General features: G+C 41.7%; 1 protein-coding gene and 1 pseudogene across 1 annotated transcript in view; both read left to right on the plus strand.

The window, feature by feature from the left end:
- The first annotated feature begins 6,216 nt into the window (after positions 1 to 6,216).
- LOC144694175 (NADH dehydrogenase [ubiquinone] 1 beta subcomplex subunit 8, mitochondrial pseudogene) lies at positions 6,217 to 6,909 on the plus strand (annotated as a pseudogene).
- Positions 6,910 to 8,019: 1,110 nt separating this feature from the next.
- The window catches only part of gfm1 (G elongation factor, mitochondrial 1), a 72,018-nt gene continuing 57,803 nt past the window's right edge, over positions 8,020 to 22,234 (plus strand). The window contains exons 1-4 of the mRNA XM_078563749.1: positions 8,020 to 8,185; positions 13,672 to 13,824; positions 15,772 to 15,904; positions 19,905 to 20,109. Coding sequence (XP_078419875.1) covers positions 8,111 to 8,185; positions 13,672 to 13,824; positions 15,772 to 15,904; positions 19,905 to 20,109 — 566 coding nt within the window. The 5' untranslated portion in view covers positions 8,020 to 8,110. The remainder of the gene's footprint in view (positions 8,186 to 13,671; positions 13,825 to 15,771; positions 15,905 to 19,904; positions 20,110 to 22,234) is intronic.

Raw genomic sequence — 22,234 nt, forward strand, 5'->3', positions numbered from 1 at the left:
CTATCCAGCTCTACCTTGTCCCACCCCCCCTTAAACCAGCTTATATTTCACCTCTTTTCTATTTTTCCTTAGTTCTGATGAAGACTCATTTGGACTCGAAACGTCAACTGTATCCCTCCCCGCAGATGCTGTCAGACCTGCTGAGTTTTTCCAGGTATTTTTGTTTTTGTTCTAGATTTCCAGCATCCGCAGTATTTTGCTTTTGCCTTTTGAAAGTCCATGTACACCACATCAACAGCATCACTCTCATTGACCTTTTCTATTACCTCTTCAAAAGACTTCAAAACCAAGTTAGTTAAACATGATTTCCCCTTTAGAAATCCATGCTGGCTCTTCCTTATCAACCCATATTTTTCATGTGACTACTAACTCTATCCCGAATAATTGTTTCCAGATCTATATCTATATCTAAAATAAATCTAATTGAGAAAACCCCATTCAATACATTTAAATCCCTTATAAAGCAAGCATTTGTGTTCATAGTCCCACATCAAACTCAGCTAATCACTTAGAAACACTTGGAGCTGAAAATGAAACTGTGAATTTACAGGCCTCAATGTGATAATGATAGGTTGTGGAAGCAGTCAAGCAGTACACATCCTATAATGATAACCTTTAGGCTGAGATAAGTAGACATCCGTTGAAATTGTAAGCACTGACTTTTTTTCAACTGAGAGTCACAGCAGCATCTTCTTCTAATATTTAAAGGGAAGGGGGTTTAAATGATTTGACAGCTTGATGGCTCCACAGACCTTGTCCACCTTTTATGTGCATTGATGTCTACTATTAAAGATCCCTCTTCAAAAGGTATCTGACCTCTCCAAAGAACTCCAGTAGGTTTAGACCTATTGCTCAAATTTGTAAAGCCCACAAGTTGTGTTTCAGAAACAAAAATTGCTTTTGAATGAAGGCAGCTGCACTTTTATAGTGCTACAAAAATACAAATGGCAACTCCAGAAGGTGCAGAGTCAAGTTGGGATACGTGAATGAGGGAAAAAGACACAAATGATGAGAACTGGGAAACAAAAATCGGAGAGGGAAAGGAGAAAAGCAGAACCAGAAATACTTTGAAGAGTTGCACAGGTGACTTGAGTTCAATATCAACATGTGCTTCAGGGAGACAAAAACAAAATACTGTGGATGCTGAAAATCTATAGCAAAAAACAGAAAATGTTGGAAATACTCAACAGGTCAGGTGGCATCTGTGGAGAGAGAAACAGCAACAATTACAGGTTGATGATCTTTTGTCAGACCTGGAAAAAGTAATAGATGTAATGGGTTTCAAGGAAATACATAGGCAGGGAAAGTGGGAAAGGTGAAAAATACAAAAGGGAAGTCTATGAAGAGGTGGAAAGCAGGATAGATAAATGATGGAAGTGATGATGCTGCAAGGTGTTGTAGGATGTTGGATACTTTTCAGTAAGTCTTAATTACGTCTTCGTAGTCTTAAGTAATTCATAAATACTTACAGTTAACCTACAAGAACTACGTACATATGTGCAGTAAAGGGTTCAAGGTAGGAGCTGTCTTCCCGCTTGCTTGTGCACACGGTTCTGTCCAACACTAGACTGACCCTTAGGTGCAGGTCATGTGTTCTCTTCCATCGCTGTGTGGGCAGTACTGCACTCTGCCCCACGTTAACCCTATATGTGCCAGACCCTTATACTACACCTCCCCCAAGTCTTTATCCAATGTATTTCAAGTTATTCGAGTTTGCCCATGTATTTATATTATTACTACCCCATCTCCGCCTTTCATGTCTCTGAATTCATAGGTTCAGATAGTCTGAAGGCCTTATAACTCTTCCATATCACATTTGCACTGCTGTTGGATGAGTGGTAGGTTTTGCTGCAATTAAACACCATCCAGGTATCCTTTCATCCTCTTTTTCCATCCCTTGGTACTGAACCACTCTTTTATCGATTTAGCAGTTATGGTGATAGGTCGTTGTTGATTTATCCCATTTTTCCAGGATGAATGAACCCTGTGTGCATCTCCGTAGCATTTTTCCTCTTCTTTTATCATGTGACTCACTGTGATGCATATGGAAGTGCACAACTCAACAATAGAACCATCATTCCCACGTGTTTCACAATTTTAGTCAAATTTTTGATTACTTTCTTCTTTTCCAGTTGTTTTTTTCAGCTTATGAATATTTTCAATGAGCTCAGCAACAACTCTGCCAAGTTAAGTTGTTTTTGTCTCAGAGTTACCTGCGGAACTCTTACATAAGTTCAGTGACTTCGCCTGGCATTCACCTCTTTTTGGAATCTTTCTGCCATGGTCACTGACTGCTCCTTTGACTCTTTCGATTCATTTGGTATATCTTCAATTTGTTCCGTAGAATTCACATTTTCTGCTTTTAAAGTCTGGATTTGCTCTTCCACACTGCGCATTCCATCCTTCATGTTGTTCAGATTGGACCGAAGCTCAAGAAGTTCATCAGTTTTGGTTGTTAATTCTGCTTTTAAGCAACTGTTCTGATTCATCAGCAAATCCTTCTCCATTTCCCAGCATTTTGCATGATGCGCACGAGAGACTTGTGATGCTTGAAGTTCATCAAGTTTTAATTGAAGATCCATTTTTGTTGAATTTGTTTCTACAAGTTCATCATCTAAGCATTTCAATTCCACTTTCAAGTATTCTAATTCCTGTGAGCAACATTCCATTGTTTTCATTAGTTTTTGTTTTTCCTTATCAAATGCATCTTTTACACGTGAAAGTTGATTCCCTACACTGATCAGTTTTTCCTTGGCAGAGTATAATTTCTCTGTGCTATCGTGTAAGCTCGTGTTCTGTAACTGTGCTTCTGCTAACTGTTTTTGAGACTCCTCACACTCTTTCTCTTGCCATTATAGTTTCTTGATTTTCATCTCTTCATAAATCTCCTTGGAAATGTAATGTTTTTCTCAGTTTCTTCCAAGGGTCCAACCATTTTCTTCAGTTCTGTAGTCTCTTTCTTGTACCTCTGTGATACCTCAGAAATGTGTATGTTCAGATCTTGGTTCATTGATGACTTTAGTGTCTCATGGGTTTCCAAGAGTATGTACTCAGCTTGAATTTGAGTTTCCAATCTTCCAATTCAGTCCTGATTCTCCAAGCTTATTTCATTTTCCTTCTGCAGGGTTTGTTTATTTTGGGTTTTATCAAATAGTTTTCCTTCATTCAACGCCAGCTGCTCACTTGCACTGTCAACTGCTGTTGCAGTTCAGGTAAGGTGTCGGGATTTCTAAAAAAACTATGGGAAAAATTTTCCCCATGTTGTGGGGGATGTGCGGGAGCGGGCGCAGATGGGCACGCCTCTGATTGGCGCCCCCAATCGGGAGCGTGCCGCCATTTTATGTGGGCGTCCAATTAAGGCCCGCCCAGCTTGACGTCCGCCAGGAAACGTTTTGCGCTCCCTGTGCGGGCCGGGGGGGGGAATTCCCTCAGCCGGGAGTGCGCTCTTTCGCGCATGCGCGTGATAGAGCCCACAGATCTCCCTGAGGCTATGTGCTGCCTCAGGGAGATCGGCTCCAATTTAAAGTTTGCAACACAAATGATAGAAAAATTTTCCTGACATGTGCTCTTATGTGACACTGTCACTTGAGTTGGGACATGTCCATAACTTTTATTGAAACCTTTATAAAAAATTTAAATACCCTCATGAAACCTCATCCCGCCCGTGGATGAGGTTTCATGCTTTCTCTGAAGCCTGCCAGGGCTCCCGGCCTGCCCGCCAACCTTAAGGTTGGACGGGCAGGTCCATTAATTACTTTAATTAGTTTCTCAGTGGCCTCAGTAGGCCGTTGACAGGTCGGCAGGCGCGCAGCTGACTCGGCTGCGCCCCCGCCGACCTGAAAATGGAAATGATGCGTGGTGATGTCGGGAGTTCCATCTGACGTCATTTCACGTCATTTTATGCGTTGGCGAGCAGGCCCCGCCCCTGCTCGCCAACCGGAAGATCCTGCCCTATATTTTTAAGACTTCTGGAAAGTATCCTGGCTCTCTGGCCCCCTCACGTGGTTTACTTGTGTATTGCCTTAATTTCTTTCACTGCTTTATGGGGGTTTTTCTGTGTCTTTTTTTAAGCTCTGCGCACCCACAAATAGAAGATTAAAATATTCGTCAACGACCTTTCATATTTCATCAAGGCTGGTTGAGGATTCATCAATTCACTGCATTAGGATTACTTCATCAGCAAGTTTACCAAACCAGTATAAAAGGGTATTAATTGGGACTTTTTCTGACTCGCTACTTAGAGCTGAGGTACATTAGTAGTTGAAAAATTCTCTTCTCCAGGACACACAATTTTCCATTAGGTTTGGCCCTTGGATGAGTTCAAACTGATCTGGTAAGTTGGATTTTTGATCCATGGTTAAAAATTTTAATGTGCAGGTTCATCTTTAAGAAGCTTCTGAAATTCAAGGTCGCATTGCTGTTTGTTTGAAGACAAAGGGTTTACTGCGCTTACCAGTTTCGGCAGGCTCCTAGCATTGAAAAGTTTTAAACAATGGCTGCTTGGATCGACTGGCTGCAGACTTCTCTGTTTCAGCGCTATGCTTTAGGGTCATGAAAGTGTCGAATCCTGGCCTTTGCTGGTCTTTAAAGCTGATTCTCTAGTCATGATTCTTCCAAATTACCTTTTTTTTCCTCATTTGGGAGTGAGCTTAGACACCGTGTTCAGACACTGACTCAGGAATCGTTTTTTTCTGATGGAGTTATTTTTTTAAATGGCAATTTCTGACCACTGAACTATTTGAAAGTTTCTTAGGACTTGCTGTGTCCTGGAATTTACAAGTTTTAGCTCACCCCTGCTAGGTCTGCTGACTCTGCACTCTGGGAATTTAAGCTCGACGTCTAAGAGATCCTATGGAGTTTTCTGCTGCAGTGAGGAATTTTAAATTTCTGCCTTCAGAGTCCAAGCCTTTCTTTGGCGCTTTTCCCTGGTGATTTTCCTCTGCGCATCGGCTTCTCAAGCTTTTCTTCAGGTCAGAATGCTTCTTCAAAATTTTCTTTAGTCTTGCAGGATTTTAGTTTTCCTCTGCATTTTTTGCGAGGATTTGGGTTTTTCCATTCACTGCTGCCATGTTGTGGAGTGTTGGATACTGTTCATTAAGTCTTAATGTAGTCTTGAGCTCTGAAGAAAAGTCATACGGACTCAAATATTTAACTCTGTTTCTCTCTCCACAGATACTGCCAGACCTGCTGAATTTTGCCAGTGTTTTCTGTTTTATTTCAGATTTCCAGTATTTTGCTTTTATTTTCATAGTCTTAAGTAGGTTAACTGTATGTATTTATTAACTACAGAAACTATGTACATATACACCAGCTGTGGCTCAGTTCATAGCACCCTCACCTTTGAGTCAGAAGGTTGTGGGTTCATGTCCCACTCCCGGAAAAAAAAAAGTCAAGAACTGTGAATGTACTCGAAAGAGTTACACAGTAAAGTGTTCAAGCTAGGAGCTGTCTCCATGCTTGCTTGTACAAACAGTTCTGTCCAACACTAGATGGACCCCTTGGTGGGGACATGTGTTCTCTTACATCACTGTGTGGGCGGTACTGTACTCAGTCCCACATCGACCCTACATGTTCCAGACCCTTGTACTACACAAGGCAAAAGGGGATGGTAGTGTGAGAAATAAGAAAACAAGATGATCTGGAGGTTTAGTAAATGGGAACAGCAGAATCATTGCCAACAGCTGCTGTCAAAAAAAGGAACAGATCTTGTTATCTACAATTGTTGAACTCAATATCAAGTACTGAAGGCTGTAAAGTGTTTCATCTAAAGATTGGGCCGGGATTTTCCGTGCCTGCTGGCGTCGGGCATGTTCAGTTGCTTGAGCGGACAATAAGGCGAGAAGGACAAAAATCAGTTTTAAGACATCGTGAAATCAGTTTGTGATCATCTGCTCCGCCCACCAATGGTGAGCCACGTTTCCCGTCATCAGATGTTGAGAACCTCATTGTAACACATCTGCATATTATTCTAAGCCCAGCCCACAGAAATTGTTCCCCCCTCACCACACTGGACCATCTGCCTACGTTGGCATGATTGCTCGCCGACGTGTTTCACAGCAGCATATAAAAGGTGAGCACTTGGTGGACTGCACTTTGAGGGGAACTCTGAGGTAAGTGCACAGCAACGTTACAGACCGAAGTTGAGGTGTGTTTTGTGGGGTGGGGTGGGGGGGGGGCAAGGGCTGCCCTGTGGTTGAAGGTAGCACACAAGCAGTGGGCCGAGGCGAGATGGCGGTGAGTGGCTCTTGGCTGCGCTCCTTTAGCAGGGGTGTAAGGAAGAGCCTGCAGCCGCCGGGGAGTTCGGCCTGTGTGAGGGCTGCCTCCAGTATTTCTAAGGACATGCTGCCGGGTCCGTATCCCAGAACACCAGAGGAAAGAGCGAAAGCAGCTAAGAAGTACAATATGAGGGTGTAAGATTATGAGCCTTATCCTAATGATGGAATGGGATTTGGTGACTACTCAAAACTACCGGATCGGTCGCAGCAAGAGCGAGATCCGTGGTACACCTGGGATGAGCCTGACCTGCGAAGAAACTGGGGTGAACCGATGCACTGGGATTTTGACATGTTCATTAGGAATCGTGTGGACACCTCTCCAAGCCCTGTGGACTGGAGTACTATGGTCTAAACCTTGGGTGGCTTTGTAGGCTTGATGCTGTTCATGTTCTTCGTTGGAGAGGTATTTCCTTCATATCAGCCCATGGCTCCTAAAGAGTATCCCTACAATAATCTGTACCTGGAGAATGGAGGAGCACCTGACAAAGAGCAGCCAGAAGTGCACAATTATAAAATATGACCAGTTTTCCTTGTCTGATTGTAAGGTGCAGATCATTTTGGAAATAGTCTCTTATTCTGTACAGTGAATAATTTAAGGTATGAATAATAAAATGATTGCCATCCTAAAAAAAAAGTAGCACACAAGCTTGTGCGAGGTGGGGCGGGGAGGTGGGCGAGGGAAGCGGCCACGCATTAGGGCAACCTTGTACAAAGTAACCATTCCTCTGCTGAGATAGTTCAGGTGCAGCCAAATTGATATGATTGGAGTCAGGCTCTAGCTTCTCTGCCCACTCAAGCCACGCAGAGGCATCAAAGTGTCACCAAGTGCTCCAGAGCTTTTCACCCCTTGGGCACAGACTACAAAGTAATGAGCATTTTAGTGGACTGCAGAACAGTTGGAGCTCGGCTTGGCACATTGTACCTTGCGAAAGCTGGCCGTGGAGCAGTCACTGGTGGAGATGCTTACAACCCCTGGCAATGTCATCATCCCAGTTTGGACCAGTCTCCCCCATGGTTCAAGCTAACAGTGCAGCCTTGCAGCGCATGTTAGGAGAATGCCTGTGCCTGAGCTGAGAGCACAGAATGCAGTCCAGTGGGCAAAGCTGCTGCCAATCAGTCGGGTAGAGTGGGGCGGAGGTGGTTAGGGTTTCGGGCAGCCATGCAACACACTAATATCTGGCTATGCAAGTGGTGGCCAGCATTCTCTGGGATGTGTTAAGAGGCCTTCAGACTTAACCAAGACAGGTTCTTAGTACACCTATGCTAACCCACGCATCTCTCTCTTTCGTTCTGCAGAAAGAGTACATCAGGATCATAAAGCCTGGTGACCTAGCTCTATGCCTTTTGGCTTACAGAGAGTGAAGACAACGGAGAAGAGAGCGACTGAGGTACTTGGCTGCGCAGAGGGAGGAGCAGTACCCTCTGGAAGAAGGGGCAGCTAGAGCACCCACACACATCACTGAAGAGCCACAGCGAGCTGTCCATAGGCTCTGAGAAAGGGGAAAGTGGGGCTGCGCTGTGTGGGACACGGAACTACTGCAGCTGGCAGGGGGCGCACTGTTTGGAGACAGAGAGGTACTCCGGCCGGCAGGGGACGCACACTGTGGAGACAGGGAAGCACTCCGGCCGGCAGGGGGCGCACTCGTGGAGACAGGGAGGTACTCCGGCCGGCAGGGGGTGCACTCTGTGGAGACAGGGAGGTACTCTGGCCGGCAGGGGGTGCACTCTGTGGAGTTTCTGGGGCCTCGGCCTGTCCAGGGGACCATCTTTCCGGTGCCGAGTGTCTGACCTTTCCCAGCGACTGGAGCCGGCGAGGGCGAGAGGAAGCGGCTGCCATGTATCTGCTCAAAGCGACCCTGATATTGGCTCAGGAGTCGGTGCGGGACGCGGCTTCCCTCAGGGTCCGACAGGTGAGATGGGCCCCACTGTGGGCCGGGGGCAGTGAGCGGGTTGTCACCCGGCCGGAGCCGGCACCTCTGTGCGGGGGAAGGGGCTGAGTGCAGCCCGGGGCGGGGATGCCGCTGTGTCGCTGCTCACGGGCGGCACGGCTCTGTCGGCTGGTCCCTATATCGGGATAAACCGTGTCTCGAAGGGAAGATTATGAAGGATTCTTCACCCCGGGGTTAATATGGATCCGGTGCTTACTGGGGGTTCCCAGTAATGTGATTCCTATCGACCGGCTCCCGGGCTCCTCTGGTTCCTGGTGGAACCTGCTTTTCCTTTCCTCCTTTTTCGGACCCTTTTTGTTCTCGTTCCCAGGCATCGATGTGTGGCCAGGAGGTGGTTTCACAAGACAAGTGGGCTCTGCTGAACTGCCCAACTGACTGAGTTATTCATATCCCAGAATTGAAAGTTTCAAAGGACAATTTGATCGTGAGAAATATTACAATAAATATTGAACATGTGCAACATTTACATTAGCTGTAGTGGGGGGGGGGGGGAGGTTACCGATTACCAATCGGAACAGGAACCTTTCCCCCCCATCTCTGGTCCCTAATACTCAAAACTGGAAGAAAGAATTTGCATTTATATAATGTCTTTCACAATATCGCGATGCCCTAAAACAAATGAGGCATTTGAAGTCTAGTCTCTGTTTCGATGCAATATCCCAGCACTGATCAGCTGATTCGGGATAAACTAGGGATTGAATCATGTTTGAGATGGCTCAGCGAGGTGAGAGTTGCTGAACCACTGGGAAAGCATGTCTTTGCTGTTTTTTAAAAAAAAAAATCTGACTATTTTGGAATTAGTTTGTACTAGTTCTGGCTTGCTTAGGCCTTAAACTCTGGAATTCCCTCCCTAAACTTTTCTACTTCTCCCTCCCCTCCTTTTAAGGTGGTACTCAAGACCATTTTTGACCAAGCTTTTGGTCACCTGGTCCTAATGTCTCATGTAGCTTCAATGTCAAATTTTGTTTTGTGAAGTGCTTTAAGATGTTTTGCGGCATCAAACATACTTTATAAATGCAAGTTATTAAAGTACTGACTTGGTTGTTTGTATAGAATTAACTTGTGTTCCTTAGTAGCAAAGCTACCTGGAAAAAAAGATTCACACCAGTAATGTATTTTGGCTGCACCATAAACACAGCTGGTGTACACCCCATCAAAAATAGAGACATTTCATGTTCTTTAAAACATTGTCATACTCCTTTCCATGATCACTGCAACTGGTGGGATATTCAACTCTTCAGCCATTTGAACCTCACTTGCGGTTGGAGGCTGTCTGATACATTTTGAGGATGATTTTTGCTTTTCTGTTGCAAGAAAATGGCCCCAGAAATAAACTGCAGCCCTCTGCACATTGAATCGCCACAACCTTTCTGTTGTTCCCTGTCAGGGCTGTTCCTCTATAGCAGGGGCCTGCAGCTTGCATGTTTTTTGTCTGTTCCTTTTATTTACTAACTTCTGTCAAATTATTTAAACAATTTCAATTTTTTTGATTCATTCATGGGATGTGGGCATCGCTGGCTAGGCCAGCATTTATTCCCATCCCTAATTGCCCTTGTTCTTTGAAGAGTCAACCACATTGGGCCAGGCCAGGTAAGGATGACAGATTTCCTTCCCTAAAGGACATTCATGAACCAGATGGGTTTTTACAACAATTGACAATGGTTTCATGCTCATCATCAGACTTTTAATTCCAGATTTTTATTGAATTCAAATTTCACTATGGTGGGATTTGAACCCAAGCCCCCAGAACATTACCCTGGGACTCTGGAATACCAGTCCAGTGACAATACCACCATGCCACCACCTCCCCTAAATAGCCTTAACCATTCACACAATTTCCCTTGACAAACTCCATCTCAGTTTGTTACTGAATTAAGCGTACCACACACCTGATGTAATATGCTATTGTATTGTAATGGAAAAAAAGTTAAACAGGAAAGGAGTAACACTTGGTAAATAATAATACAGTTTTTAGTGATTTAAGAAAACTTATTAAAAATAGGGGTCTCTTTTCAATCAGCTCAACATGTTGACAGATGTTATAATACCCGGAGAGGCCGATAACTTTTACAAAGAAATTAGAACTTCTCATGACTGAAAGGGTTACATGACAACATTTCAAGTTTGAAGACTTTTACTGTAGTGAACAAACTAAAAGCAACACTGACTAAATCCTATTTCAGTAAGCAATTTATACTCTAAAATACTGAAAAAAATTCCCCATGACTGAAAATCCCTCTCTATAGTTATATTTGATGCTGTCTCTTAAGTGTACACTTCATTCTCCAGGAACCAGTCCAAGGTTATTCTCAGCTCCTCATTTTACCAGTTGGATAACTTCTAATCCCCGAACTGACTTTCATGGTGAGGATTAACCTAGAGATCCCTTCCTTGAGGCAAAGCTAGGCAAATCTTCCAGCTTTATTTGAACTCTCACGAGATTAGTCTCTTCATTCCGTGCGTGAGCTCCCAACCACATTCTGCGTGGTGACTAGTAGACACTGGCTGCCTCTATCTCTCTTTCTCTGTCTCTCAGATTCTTGCAGACTGACTTCCCTGTGAAGTTCAGGAAAACCCACAACCCGTTCACATTGGCTTTCTATGGACTTTTCCCTCTCAAAGCCTGTCTCCATGGCAATGTGAATCACATGGGACTTGTAACCAAGTAGGTATGCTAATCAGCTGTCCTTTAGACCCCACAACTCCTTTTTTTAAAAAATTAATTGAAAATTTAAAATTTAACCATTTACTAAACTCCTATTGTTTTTTGTCTGGTATGTGGTCGTCATGGTCCTGGACTTGTTGATAAGGCTGGAGGCAAAACTGTTAGCAAACTCCCTTATGCTAACTACTTACAAGGTGGTCTCTATAGGAAGCTCTACATGGAACTATCTCTCCTAATGCTCTTATCATAAGATCTTACGTCACAGATGAAGTAGACATTTATTTACATATTTAACGTTAACACTTTACCGAAGGGCCTCTTCTGCCTTGTGTGATTCTGTGAACATAAACCTGACATTCCTAACATCTCCCTGGGACATGGAGACTAACAGTCTGTCCACTGTTGGCACAGCTGCTCTGGTCATTGTTTAGGTGCACCTTCTTCCTGGTAAGACAGTTGGGCCTCCTTTTAACCTTTAACAACCAAGCCACCCATGCTTGTTGCTGGGCAGAATTCAGATCAGGTCACATGACCTGCATTCCTCCATTTTACCCTGAATTAAAGAGAGTGTCCCAAAATATAACAATGTTACAAACTTGATATTTATGAAAATCAGTGTTACCATGTTACCTATTACCATATCTGAGTCTCCATACTGAGTGAAGGAAATCTCACACGTGAGTTTCTGTTCGCCTGATATGGAGTGTAGCTCTCCTGTAAGGGTCGTGTCACACACCTAAATGTAGAGTGCTTGGGCAAGCCAAGGCCCAGCCGTTCCTGGGTGTGCACGAAGGTGCTCCTGGAATTCAGCTACCTAAAATCATACACCCACCAGCACACATTACAAGTAAGCTTCCAGATGCTCCTGAAATTGCAATCCCAGTAACTGGTCCACTCTCTAGGTTTCACAATTAGCCCTGACGGTTAACAGTTAATAATAGTGGGGCAGCGATGACGTACTGGTTTTGTCGCTGGACTAGTAATCCAGGGTAATGCTCTGGGGACCCGGGTTCGAATTTGAATTCAATAAAAATCTGGAATTATAAGTCTAATGATAACCACGAAGCCATTGTTGTAAAAAAAAACCATCTGGTTCACTAATGCTCTTTAGAGAAGGAAATCTGCTGCCCATACCTGGTCTGACTTACATGTAACTCCGGACACACGACAATGTGGTTGACCTTTTTTTAAAAAAAAATTCCCTCTGGACAAGGGCAATTAGGGATGGGCAGTAAATGCTGGCCGAGCCAATGACGCCCACATCCCATGATCAAATAAAAAAAAAGAAAAGAATGTCCTGTAATACTGTGGACCTTTTTGGCTCAGGTTATTGATTTTCAAGTCTGCCACAAAGGCTTGCAATATTTCATCAACAGGGATGTTATCTTGGAGCCATAGGTTCCAGAGGCTCCTCATGAATAGTGCCAGCACCTTCCTGACCATTCCATTCAAGGGCAGAGCTTGAGATATGAAACTTCAGGACTATCTTCTTGCTTCGCTGCAACTCAAACTTGGTAGGCACCAGTGACCTTTTGTGGGAATTTTTGAGTAGGGGGTTAGGCCTTTTAACCTCTCAAGCCTGTTTCCTTTATTCAGTGAGACCATGGCTTTTGCGGCCTAACTTCATATACGCACCTTTGCCCAATATCACTTAATACTTTTAATTAGCAAAACATCTATCACTCTCTGATTTAAAATTAACAATTGATCTAACATCACTTACTGTTTGCAGCAGACAGTTCCAAATTTCTACCCTTTTGTGTCTAGAAGTGTTTCCTGATTTCAGTCCTGAAAGGTCTGGCTCTAATTTTTAGACTGTGCTTCCTAGTCCTAGATTCCCATACTAAAGGACATTGTTTCTTTCTATCAATTCCCCTTAATATCCTGAAAACCTTGATAAAATCTTACATTTTCCCTGGATGTTAGAAAGTTATGTTTTCCCTACTTCTCATTTAACCCTTAGAGTCCAGGCATCATTCTGGTAAATCTGTGCTGCAATCCCATGATAATGCCAGTATGACCTTCCTCAGATGTGATGTCCAGAACTGCTCACAATAAATCTGATAATTATAATGATGTTCTTCTGGTTCACTGTACTTTATGCATGTATATCTTTACAGAATTACACTTGTTGAAAAGTTCTGTCAGTGAAATGACTGCTGACCTCTGGCTTGATCATTGCACTGGTCATATTCTGATGATCAAAGGCCCATCACTATAAGGATTATCCGTTAAGGCACTTTTAAAAAATCACATGACTATCTATTTGTTATCTTTAATTGTTTTGTCATTAACTCGGTTTTAGTAAAATTTTACTTGTGCTTTTATTTACATTTCTCTTTGTTTCCTTGATCCTAAAATGGGATTGCATATCCTCAAGACAGTTTTCCTTAAATGCAAGTAAGGGGAGGGGTACCTACTGCATGGGTACTGTTTGGATTGGATTGACAACAAGGGTGTGTGTAGAGCTGCTGCCATTCACTCAGTACTTTGATTCCACTAAATACTGCTTTGAGGTAGCAGAATGAGATCTGCAAATCTCTGTATAGGGAAGCTGAAATGGAAAGGTCGTAGAGGACGTATCAGTAACTCATCATCCATAATGTTTTACCTTAGAGATTGGACTTGCATATTTCTTTTTGAATTTCAAACCATATTACCAGCATACAAGACCTTAAAAGGCAACAACAATTGAACAGAGAACCTGAGTAATTCAAAGAAGGTGCAAAATCATCTTTCACTGTTCAGTAACAATCAATATTTCTTCAATATTTTCTTTTAGGTTCTTAAAAACATCTGTCGGCAATGTTCATCTGGAATCTTACCTAACAAAATGATTCGGAATATAGGAATCTCTGCACACATTGACTCTGGGAAAACCACACTGACAGAAAGAGTTCTATATTACACAGGAAGAATAGCAGAAATGCATGAGGTACTGTGAATTTTATTTTGAAATGTTCAGATATATATAAAATATTTCTTAATCTGATGAATAACCAAGTTCCAGACAGTTCAAAAAGAAAGTTGAAGCTATTATGGCACAAAAGTAATTACAGGTTGAGTCGAGTACATAAAAGGTACTTTTGACGTGAAATTTCATCAGAAAAACTATTACAAGTTTCACTTTTTTCACCAGACTAATTCCTGTAAATCAATTAAGTTTGTTTGTTCTATTACAAAGCAATAAGCACTAAATTTTGCAGCCTTTCTCTTCTGTGACGTCATTTTAAAGCCTGACAGGTGAGACATGTTTGCTGGTTTCCAAATAAGTGTGAAATAATCCTGGAACCTCACTTGTGTGCTGTAAAAATAAATAATTTTAGGTGGATCATATTTGCTTGTTTGATCAAAAACAAGAAGCTGGTACTTAAGAGATCTCTGAAAAAATGATATGCTGCAATTTGTTAGCTTGTCTTGTAATGAATAATATTCTTTGGAACCCCACTCAATTATTACAAAATCAAGTGTCTCTGTGTTGTCATCGAACTTTGTCGTAAGTATATTCTCCCTGCTGTGAGAGTCACACATTCACTGTTCCTGGACACATATATGACATTTTCCTTTTTATGGTCCAAGGGCGTAATGCTGCTGTTATGACTCCATTCAGATTTGTTGCTGTTTGCACAAGGACAATCATCAGTTAATAGTGCCCTTCACAAGAAGCTACAGACAAGAAAACTCCCTAATATAGCTTGATCAGTAATGTAATATTTTCCCACGATCACATAAGCTTCAGCAAGTACCTCACATAATGCCATTGAGATAAAATTGACACAGCAGCACTTTAATTTTATCTTTTTTAACCGTTAAGGTAATTAAATTTGAAAGAAGTCTAACCCTAAGTTAGCAAGGCTTGTAAATAGCTTTATTTTCCCTCCTTGGAGCTTTTATTTTCTTAGCAATCCCTGATAATTGTTTTTTTAATTACCAACAGCAGAGAATGACAGTTCCGCACAACAGTCATTTATGGCAGCAGCAAAAATGCATGTAAATCCACATTTGTCAACTGGGACACAAATCTTTAATACATAACTACTTAACTACTGCCTGGCTACTCGATGGAGTTTAGAAGGATGAGGGGGCGATCTGACTGAAACTTACAGAATACTGAAAGGCCTGGATAGAGTGGACGTGGGGAAGATGTTTCCATTAGTAGGAGAGACTAGGACCCGAGGGCACAGCCTCAGAGTAAAGGGAAGACCTTTTAGAACAGAGGTGAGGAGAAACTTCTTTAGTCAGAGAGTGGTGAATCTATGGAATTCATTGCCACAGAAGGCTGTGGAGGCCAGGTCATTGAGTGTATTTAAGACCGAGATAGATAGGTTCTTGATTGGTAAGGGGAGAAGGCGGGAGAATGGGGTTGAGAAACTTATCAGCCATGATTGAATGGTGGAGCAGACTCGATGGGCTGAATGGCCTAATTTCTGCTCCTATGTCTTCTGGTCTTATGACTGCGCATCTGACTCTTATAGTAAGGAGAGCGCTCTGTATATGCTTGCATATGTGAACAGCTCCCCTTTTAACTGGTAAATTGTGATTGCATTGAAAATGTGGAAGAGAGCACCTACTTTCTTTAGATATGTAATGAGCTCTGCTTCATTTGAGATAGTATCCTTGAGAACCAATGGACTTCATCAGCACTTGTTAAACCTATACTAAAGTCCACAATGGTGTTCTAGGAAAACTCACCACATCATTCAAATGTCTGATTGAAACATAACTCAAATGTACCATAACCAACTTGTGTAAAGGCAAATTTTCTGGATTACAGATACAGCCAAAATCCAACCATTAATTCAGAATGAAGGTCATTTATAATACAGTCTTTAATTCATTAACTCTTCTGTGTTAAAGAGATTGTGTTGCTTCGAATTGGCAGGTGAAAGGAAAGGATGGTGTGGGTGCCATAATGGATTCTATGGAACTGGAGCGACAGCGAGGAATCACTATCCAGTCTGCAGCTACATACACAGTATGGAATAAAAGGAATATCAATATAATTGATACACCAGGTGATGTCTGAGACGAGGATTGATAACCTTTAAATGATCAAGTTGGAGCAGATTTGAATACATTGGAAGGAGAAAGAATGAAAGTAGGAATTTAATGATATGAGAAAATAATTGTGAAGAAGAGTGAAGGACAGTGAGAGATCTACAGTCATTTCTTTGGTACATTATGGAATATCTTCCCCGCTAAAAATATATATTTTTTTTTAGTCATGGTTTGGGCTTTGTTGCTTAAAATCTCTCCCATGGCTCCTCTTCTCCTGAAGACAGCATTTTGTAACGGGATGCACTGTTACGCCCAAATGACATCTTCATGTGTGAGCTTCTTGTAAGTGTCAGTGTGCATCAGTTTCCACATGTGCGCTGACAGCACCAAACTCTGCTCACCACCACCCCTCTTGACTCCACCGCTGCCTCTAAATTTATCGGACTTTTATCTGACATCCAGCATTGGATGAGCAGAAATTTCCTCCAATTAAATATTGAGAAGATCAAAGCCATTTTATTTGTTCCCATCATAATCTGTTCACTGACTCCATTCCTCTTCCTGGCAACTGTCTGAGGCTGAACCAGACTGTTGCGCAACCTTGGTGTATTACTGATCCTGAGATGAGCTTCTGACCACACATCTGTGCCATCACTAAGACTGCCCATTTCCACCTCATTAACATTGTCTGACTCTGCTCTTGGATCAGTTCATGTGCTGCTGAAATCCTCAGCCATGCCTTGCTACCTCTAGACTTTACAATTACAGTGCACACATGACTGATCTTTCACATTCTACTCTCCATAATGTAGAAGTCATCAAAACTCTGCAGCCCATGTCCTTAATTAGCACCAAGACCTGTTTATCCATCACTCCTGTGCTCACTACATTGACTCTGTTAAAGAATGCCTTGATTTTAAAATTCTCATCCTTGTTTTTAAACCTCCGTGAGCACACCTCGTCCTAACTCTATGACCTCTTCCAGCCTCATGGCCTTCAGAGATATCTTCTATTTCTGGCCTCTTGAGCATCCCTGGTTTGAATTACTATTGTTGTTTGTGCTCTGAAATTTCCTCTTTAAACCGCTGTACCTCCTCTTTTAAGATACACCTCAATTTCTAGTTGTTTGACCAAACTTTTGGTCATCTGCCTTAATATCTCCATAAGTGGCTTTGTGTCAAATTTATTTTATAATGCTGCTATAGTGTGTCTTGGAATGTTTCATTATGTTGACTGTGCTAAAAATAATCCATTATAATTTTACTATGGCAATGTTTACAGGCGAGATTAATTTAGTTCTCTCATCCACACACGTATCATTCCACGAATGTCATTGGAGATGAGAACCTGTTCTGTTTTCTCCCTGGGGGTTAAGCAGAAGTTCTACAGTTAGACTCTCCTTTATTTGAGACAAATTAATTCACTATAGAATAGAAATTGAATTTGGTACCTTTCTTGTTTGTTGGAAGGACACCATGCTGTGTGTTTACATATAGAGCTTTCAAGGTAATGTTAAAAACCTGCAAAAGTTGCTGATAATGAATGGTTATTGAAGTATCAGCAAAAAGAATTGTTTTCTTGTAAACATTTTACTTCCTCTTATTCATTGAACAATGGAATTGAACAAGTGAATTGGCAGAAATTTGTATTTATGTAGCACCTTTAACATAGTAAAATAAACCAAGGAGCTTCACAGGATCATCAAATAAAATTTGACACTGAGTCACATCAGGAGATATTAGGAAAGATGACCAAAAGCTTGATCAGGGAAATCAATTTTAAGGATTGTTTAAAAGGAGAGAGAGAGTTAGAGACTGGAGAAGTTTAGGGAGTTAATCCAGAGTTTAGGGCCTTGCCAAGGCCAGCTGACGGCATGGCCACCAATGGTGGAGCGAATAAAATCAGGGCTACACAAGAGACCAGAATTGGGGGAGCAGAGAGAACTTAGAAGCTTGTAAGGCTGGAGGAGATTGCAGAGATGTGGATAGGAAACGCTGTGGAGGGATTTAATCACAAGAATGAAGATTTTAAAATCCAGGCATTGTTAGATTGGGAGTTAGTGTAGGTCAGCAAGCATGTGGGTGATGAGCAATTGGGACTTGATGAGAGTTAGGATATGGACTGCAGATATTTGGATGAGCTAGTGGTTTCTGGAGGGTGGAAGATGGATCATTTAATTTTTTTACTCCTTTATATCTTGAGATTATTCCAGAAGCACTTGAATTATTTCTATTACAGTTAATCTGATTTGTGTGGAAAATGCACACAGAAATATTTGTGGAATTGTATTCAGCATAAAACGTGTATGCAAGATACTGTAGTGAAAGAGGGAAGTCTGATGATTTAAAACTAGCTTCTTTTACCTGTGAACAATGCCGCAGGAAATTAGGTATTTAGAGCATACTCTGTGACACTTAGCATGGCTCCAGCCACAGTTGGGAAGTACAGCATAGAATAGAGCACTGAAGACTGGGGGAGGGCTAGCAAATGGGTTAGTGAATGTTATAATTAAAATCATTGTCCCTCAATAATTTATACTTGTTATGGTTTATTTTCAGGCAACTAATTTTTAACTAACCCCCCTGCTCCAGAATAGTGGAATAAATGTATTCATTCAGTGCAAACATAGATCCATTGCCTACAGTTGTTGCTCTTTATGCTTCAAAGGACACTGAAGCAATACCCACCACTGTGTGTCAGTGACATAAAAACTGCTTGCTCATGTGGCTTAGTACAAGGCTTAACTGTAAAAAAAATTATTTGTCAGAAAATGTAGCTTTTTTTTAAAAGTACCAGTACTTTCTGTTTGCAAGTCTCCCTTTCCCCATCCCAGGTCCTAAAGTTAGTTGTCTGGAACACCGTTCATGATGTTGTAAACCACCAGAATGACAATGGTACATTGTAGAAACTGTAGTCTGCTAACTGGATGAGCCTCCTTATTTGCAAAGTAGATGATGCATGCCGTGAAACAGAGGAGGATTAAACTCTAGGCTGCAAGAAGAATTGGAGAAAGCTCAAGACAGTTTATTGATTCTATTAATTTATTATGTTAGACATTTTATTTTTAGTTTTGTATCTTTGGGTTGCTAAGAAAACAAGATGGTTCCTGGATCATTTCCTGCTTTTCTATCTGTTGAGTATTATTTAAATAAATAAATATTCGTGAAATATGATTTTCTTTTTCATGCAGATATTTAAGCTAGTCTGAAAGGTGTGAGGGTCAGTGTGTTATAGGTTTTGCACATATAATATTTGTGGTTGCATACTAGATTCAAGACTTGATTATACTGATGTGTATATATAATGAAGAAATGTGGATGATTTCTTTTTGGATCTATGCATACATTGCATAAAGCTTTATATCTGCATACATTTTATGTACAAACATATCACAACTAGTTTCACAATACAATGTATATCACAACGCTCAGTGCAATTGACTGTTGAGAAGTAGCCTGTTTTAGTTTGGGAATGCATCGACAATAGGTGAGAGAGGCTGTAATGAGAATAGTTTTGTTACTTTAAGTTTTCTGGTAATTAGTTCATTAGCTGTTTGTGGTGTTTTCCTGTGGAAGTCTAACTTTTCAAGAGTAAGTTATTGGTTATAAAACACTGGGACATCGTGACGATGTGTTATGGTGCTATATAAATGTTCACTCGTTCCTCTTTCTCAAATGGCGCACACAATGATTAAAACATGAACTGCCAGCCATCAAGTTACATGATTTTTGGATATGGAATTTCTTACTTCATTGCAGGCTTGCTGCCATTTGCATCCTACCCATTTTATTGTACCTCATGCTCATCTACCTAAGTTGAATGTTGTTTCAAATGAGTAATTTCATAAATTGATATTTGCATTTCTATATTTCTACATTTTTTTAGACATTATCAATTTGCTTGCGTTGTTTTCATTTTTCTCCACAGTACAGAATGTCAAAAATGGTGTGCTCTAGGCACGCTTGTACCACAGATGTTCTTGATCATTAAACACACTATTGTTTGCTGCTTTTACAGGACATGTTGATTTTACAATAGAGGTGGAGCGTGCACTACGAGTGTTGGATGGAGCTGTTCTGGTTTTATGTTCTGTCGGTGGAGTTCAGTGCCAGACAATGACTGTAAACAGACAGATGAAGCGTTACAATGTTCCATTTCTTACATTCATAAATAAATTGGACAGATTGGGAGCTAATCCTAATCGAGCTCTTCAACAAATAAGGTTTGTGCTATAATGTGAAAAACTTTGACAAACTGACTACTTAAATTTCTTATATTGTGATTTTTCACATGAACACTAGTATTTTCTATTTTCTGCCACTTCCTCCTGAACCTTCAGTTTCAGGCCAATATTTAAGTTGGGGGTGTGGGTAGATTATGTGTTGGGGGGATGTGCGGGGGGAAACACGACATGCGGTTTTGTGTGGCATTTGATACACATGGTTAGGCAGCAAGCTTGAGCACTGACTGTTTATCATGCATCATTTGATTTTTGCAGAGGCCTGCAGTAAACTAAGTTTGTACTTTATGGAGATGAGATATATATTGAATATTTGTATCCCGTGCTCAGACTTGGAAACTGACCATTTGGGGGGGGTCATGAGAAGCCATGGGGCTACTGGCACCCACAGAACTGTAAGGAATAAAGGAATGAACGATGTTAAGCTCCAATGGTTGGTTGGAACTGAAGACCAAAACCAAGACGGACTCCTTCAGATAGAGTTTAATTACTGGTCTTAAAACTCTCCATAGACAAAACAAAAACAGAATTACCTGGAAAAACTCAGCAGGTCTGGCAGCATGCTGAGTTTTTCCAGGTAATTCTGTTTTTGTTTTGGATTTCCAGCATCCGCAGTAGTTTTTTGTTTTTATCTCCATAGACAAAACTTGTCTAACCTGTTATCTCTTTTTAACAACCAAAATGGGTACTAAGCTTGTTAACTAATAATTAGCAATTGAGCTCCTTTAACTGTTTCCTTCCCCAACAAACTAGAGACGATGGGTAGATGAACACAGCACAGTGCAGGGAGACAAGATACAATATCCAGGGTGTGTGTACCACACTGGCAGCTATGTGTATCATCTACACACTGGCAGCAGTGTGTACCACCTACACACTGGCAGCAGTGTGTACCATCTACAAGATAGATTGTAACAACTCAACAAGGCTCCTTCCACAGCACCTTCCAATCCCACGACCTCCACCGTCTAGAAGAACAAGGGCTGCAGATGCATGGGAACACCACCACCTGCAAGTTCCTCTCCAAGCCACACACCATCCTGACTTGGAACTATATTCCCATTCCTTCACTGTCGCTGGGTCAAAATCCTGGAACTCCCTTCCTAACAGTACTATAGGTGTATCTACACCACATGGACTGCAGTGGTTCAAGAAGGCAGCTCACCACCACCTTGTTGGGCAATTAGGGATGGTTAATAAATGCTGGCCTTGCCAGTGTTGCCCACACCCTGTGAAAGAAAGAAGAAAAGGAAATAGGATATGGTTTTGATGCTGCAGTTTCACATATAATGAATCACTGATTTTGACCAGGTTGCTAGGGAAGTGCTGAGTGTAGGCTACATACGAACATATGAATTAGGAGCAGGAGTAGGCCACTCAGCCCCTGAAGCCTGCTCCGCCATTCAATAAGAACATGGCTGATCTGATTTTAACTTCATATTCCTGCCTACCCCCAATAATCTTTCACCCCCTTGCTTACAAAGAATCTACCTACCTCTGCCTTAAAGATATTCAAGGACTCTGCTTCAACAACCTTTTGAGGAAGAGAATTCCAAAGTGTCTCAACCTCCTGAGAGAATTTTTTTTCCTCATCTCTGTCCTAAATGGGCGCCCCTTATTTTGAAACAGTGACCCCCTAGTTCTAGATTCTCCCACAAGAGGAAATATCCTTTCCACATTCACCCTGTCAAGTCCCGTCAGGATCTTATATGTTTCAATCAAGCAGCATCTTACTGTTCTAAACTCCAGGGGATACAAGCCTAGCCAGTCCAGCCTTTCCTCTTAAGATAACCCGCCCAGTCCTGGTTTTAATCTAATAAACCTTCTCTGAACTGCTTCTAATGCATTTACATCTTTCCTTAAATGAGGAGGCCAATACTGTACACAGCACTCCAGATGTGGTCTCACCAATGCCCTGTATAACTGAAGCATAGCCTCCCTACTCTTGTATTCAATTCCTTTGCAAGAAATGATAACATTCTATTAGCTTTACTAATTACTTGCTGCACCTGTATGCTAACCTTTTGCGATTCATGCATTAGGGCACCCAGATTCCTCTGCATCTCAAGAGCTCTGCAAACTCTCGGCGTTTAGATAATATGCCTTT

The sequence above is a fragment of the Cetorhinus maximus genome, chromosome 19 (genome assembly GCF_964194155.1).
Source record: "Cetorhinus maximus chromosome 19, sCetMax3.hap1.1, whole genome shotgun sequence".
NCBI lineage: Eukaryota > Metazoa > Chordata > Chondrichthyes > Lamniformes > Cetorhinidae > Cetorhinus > Cetorhinus maximus.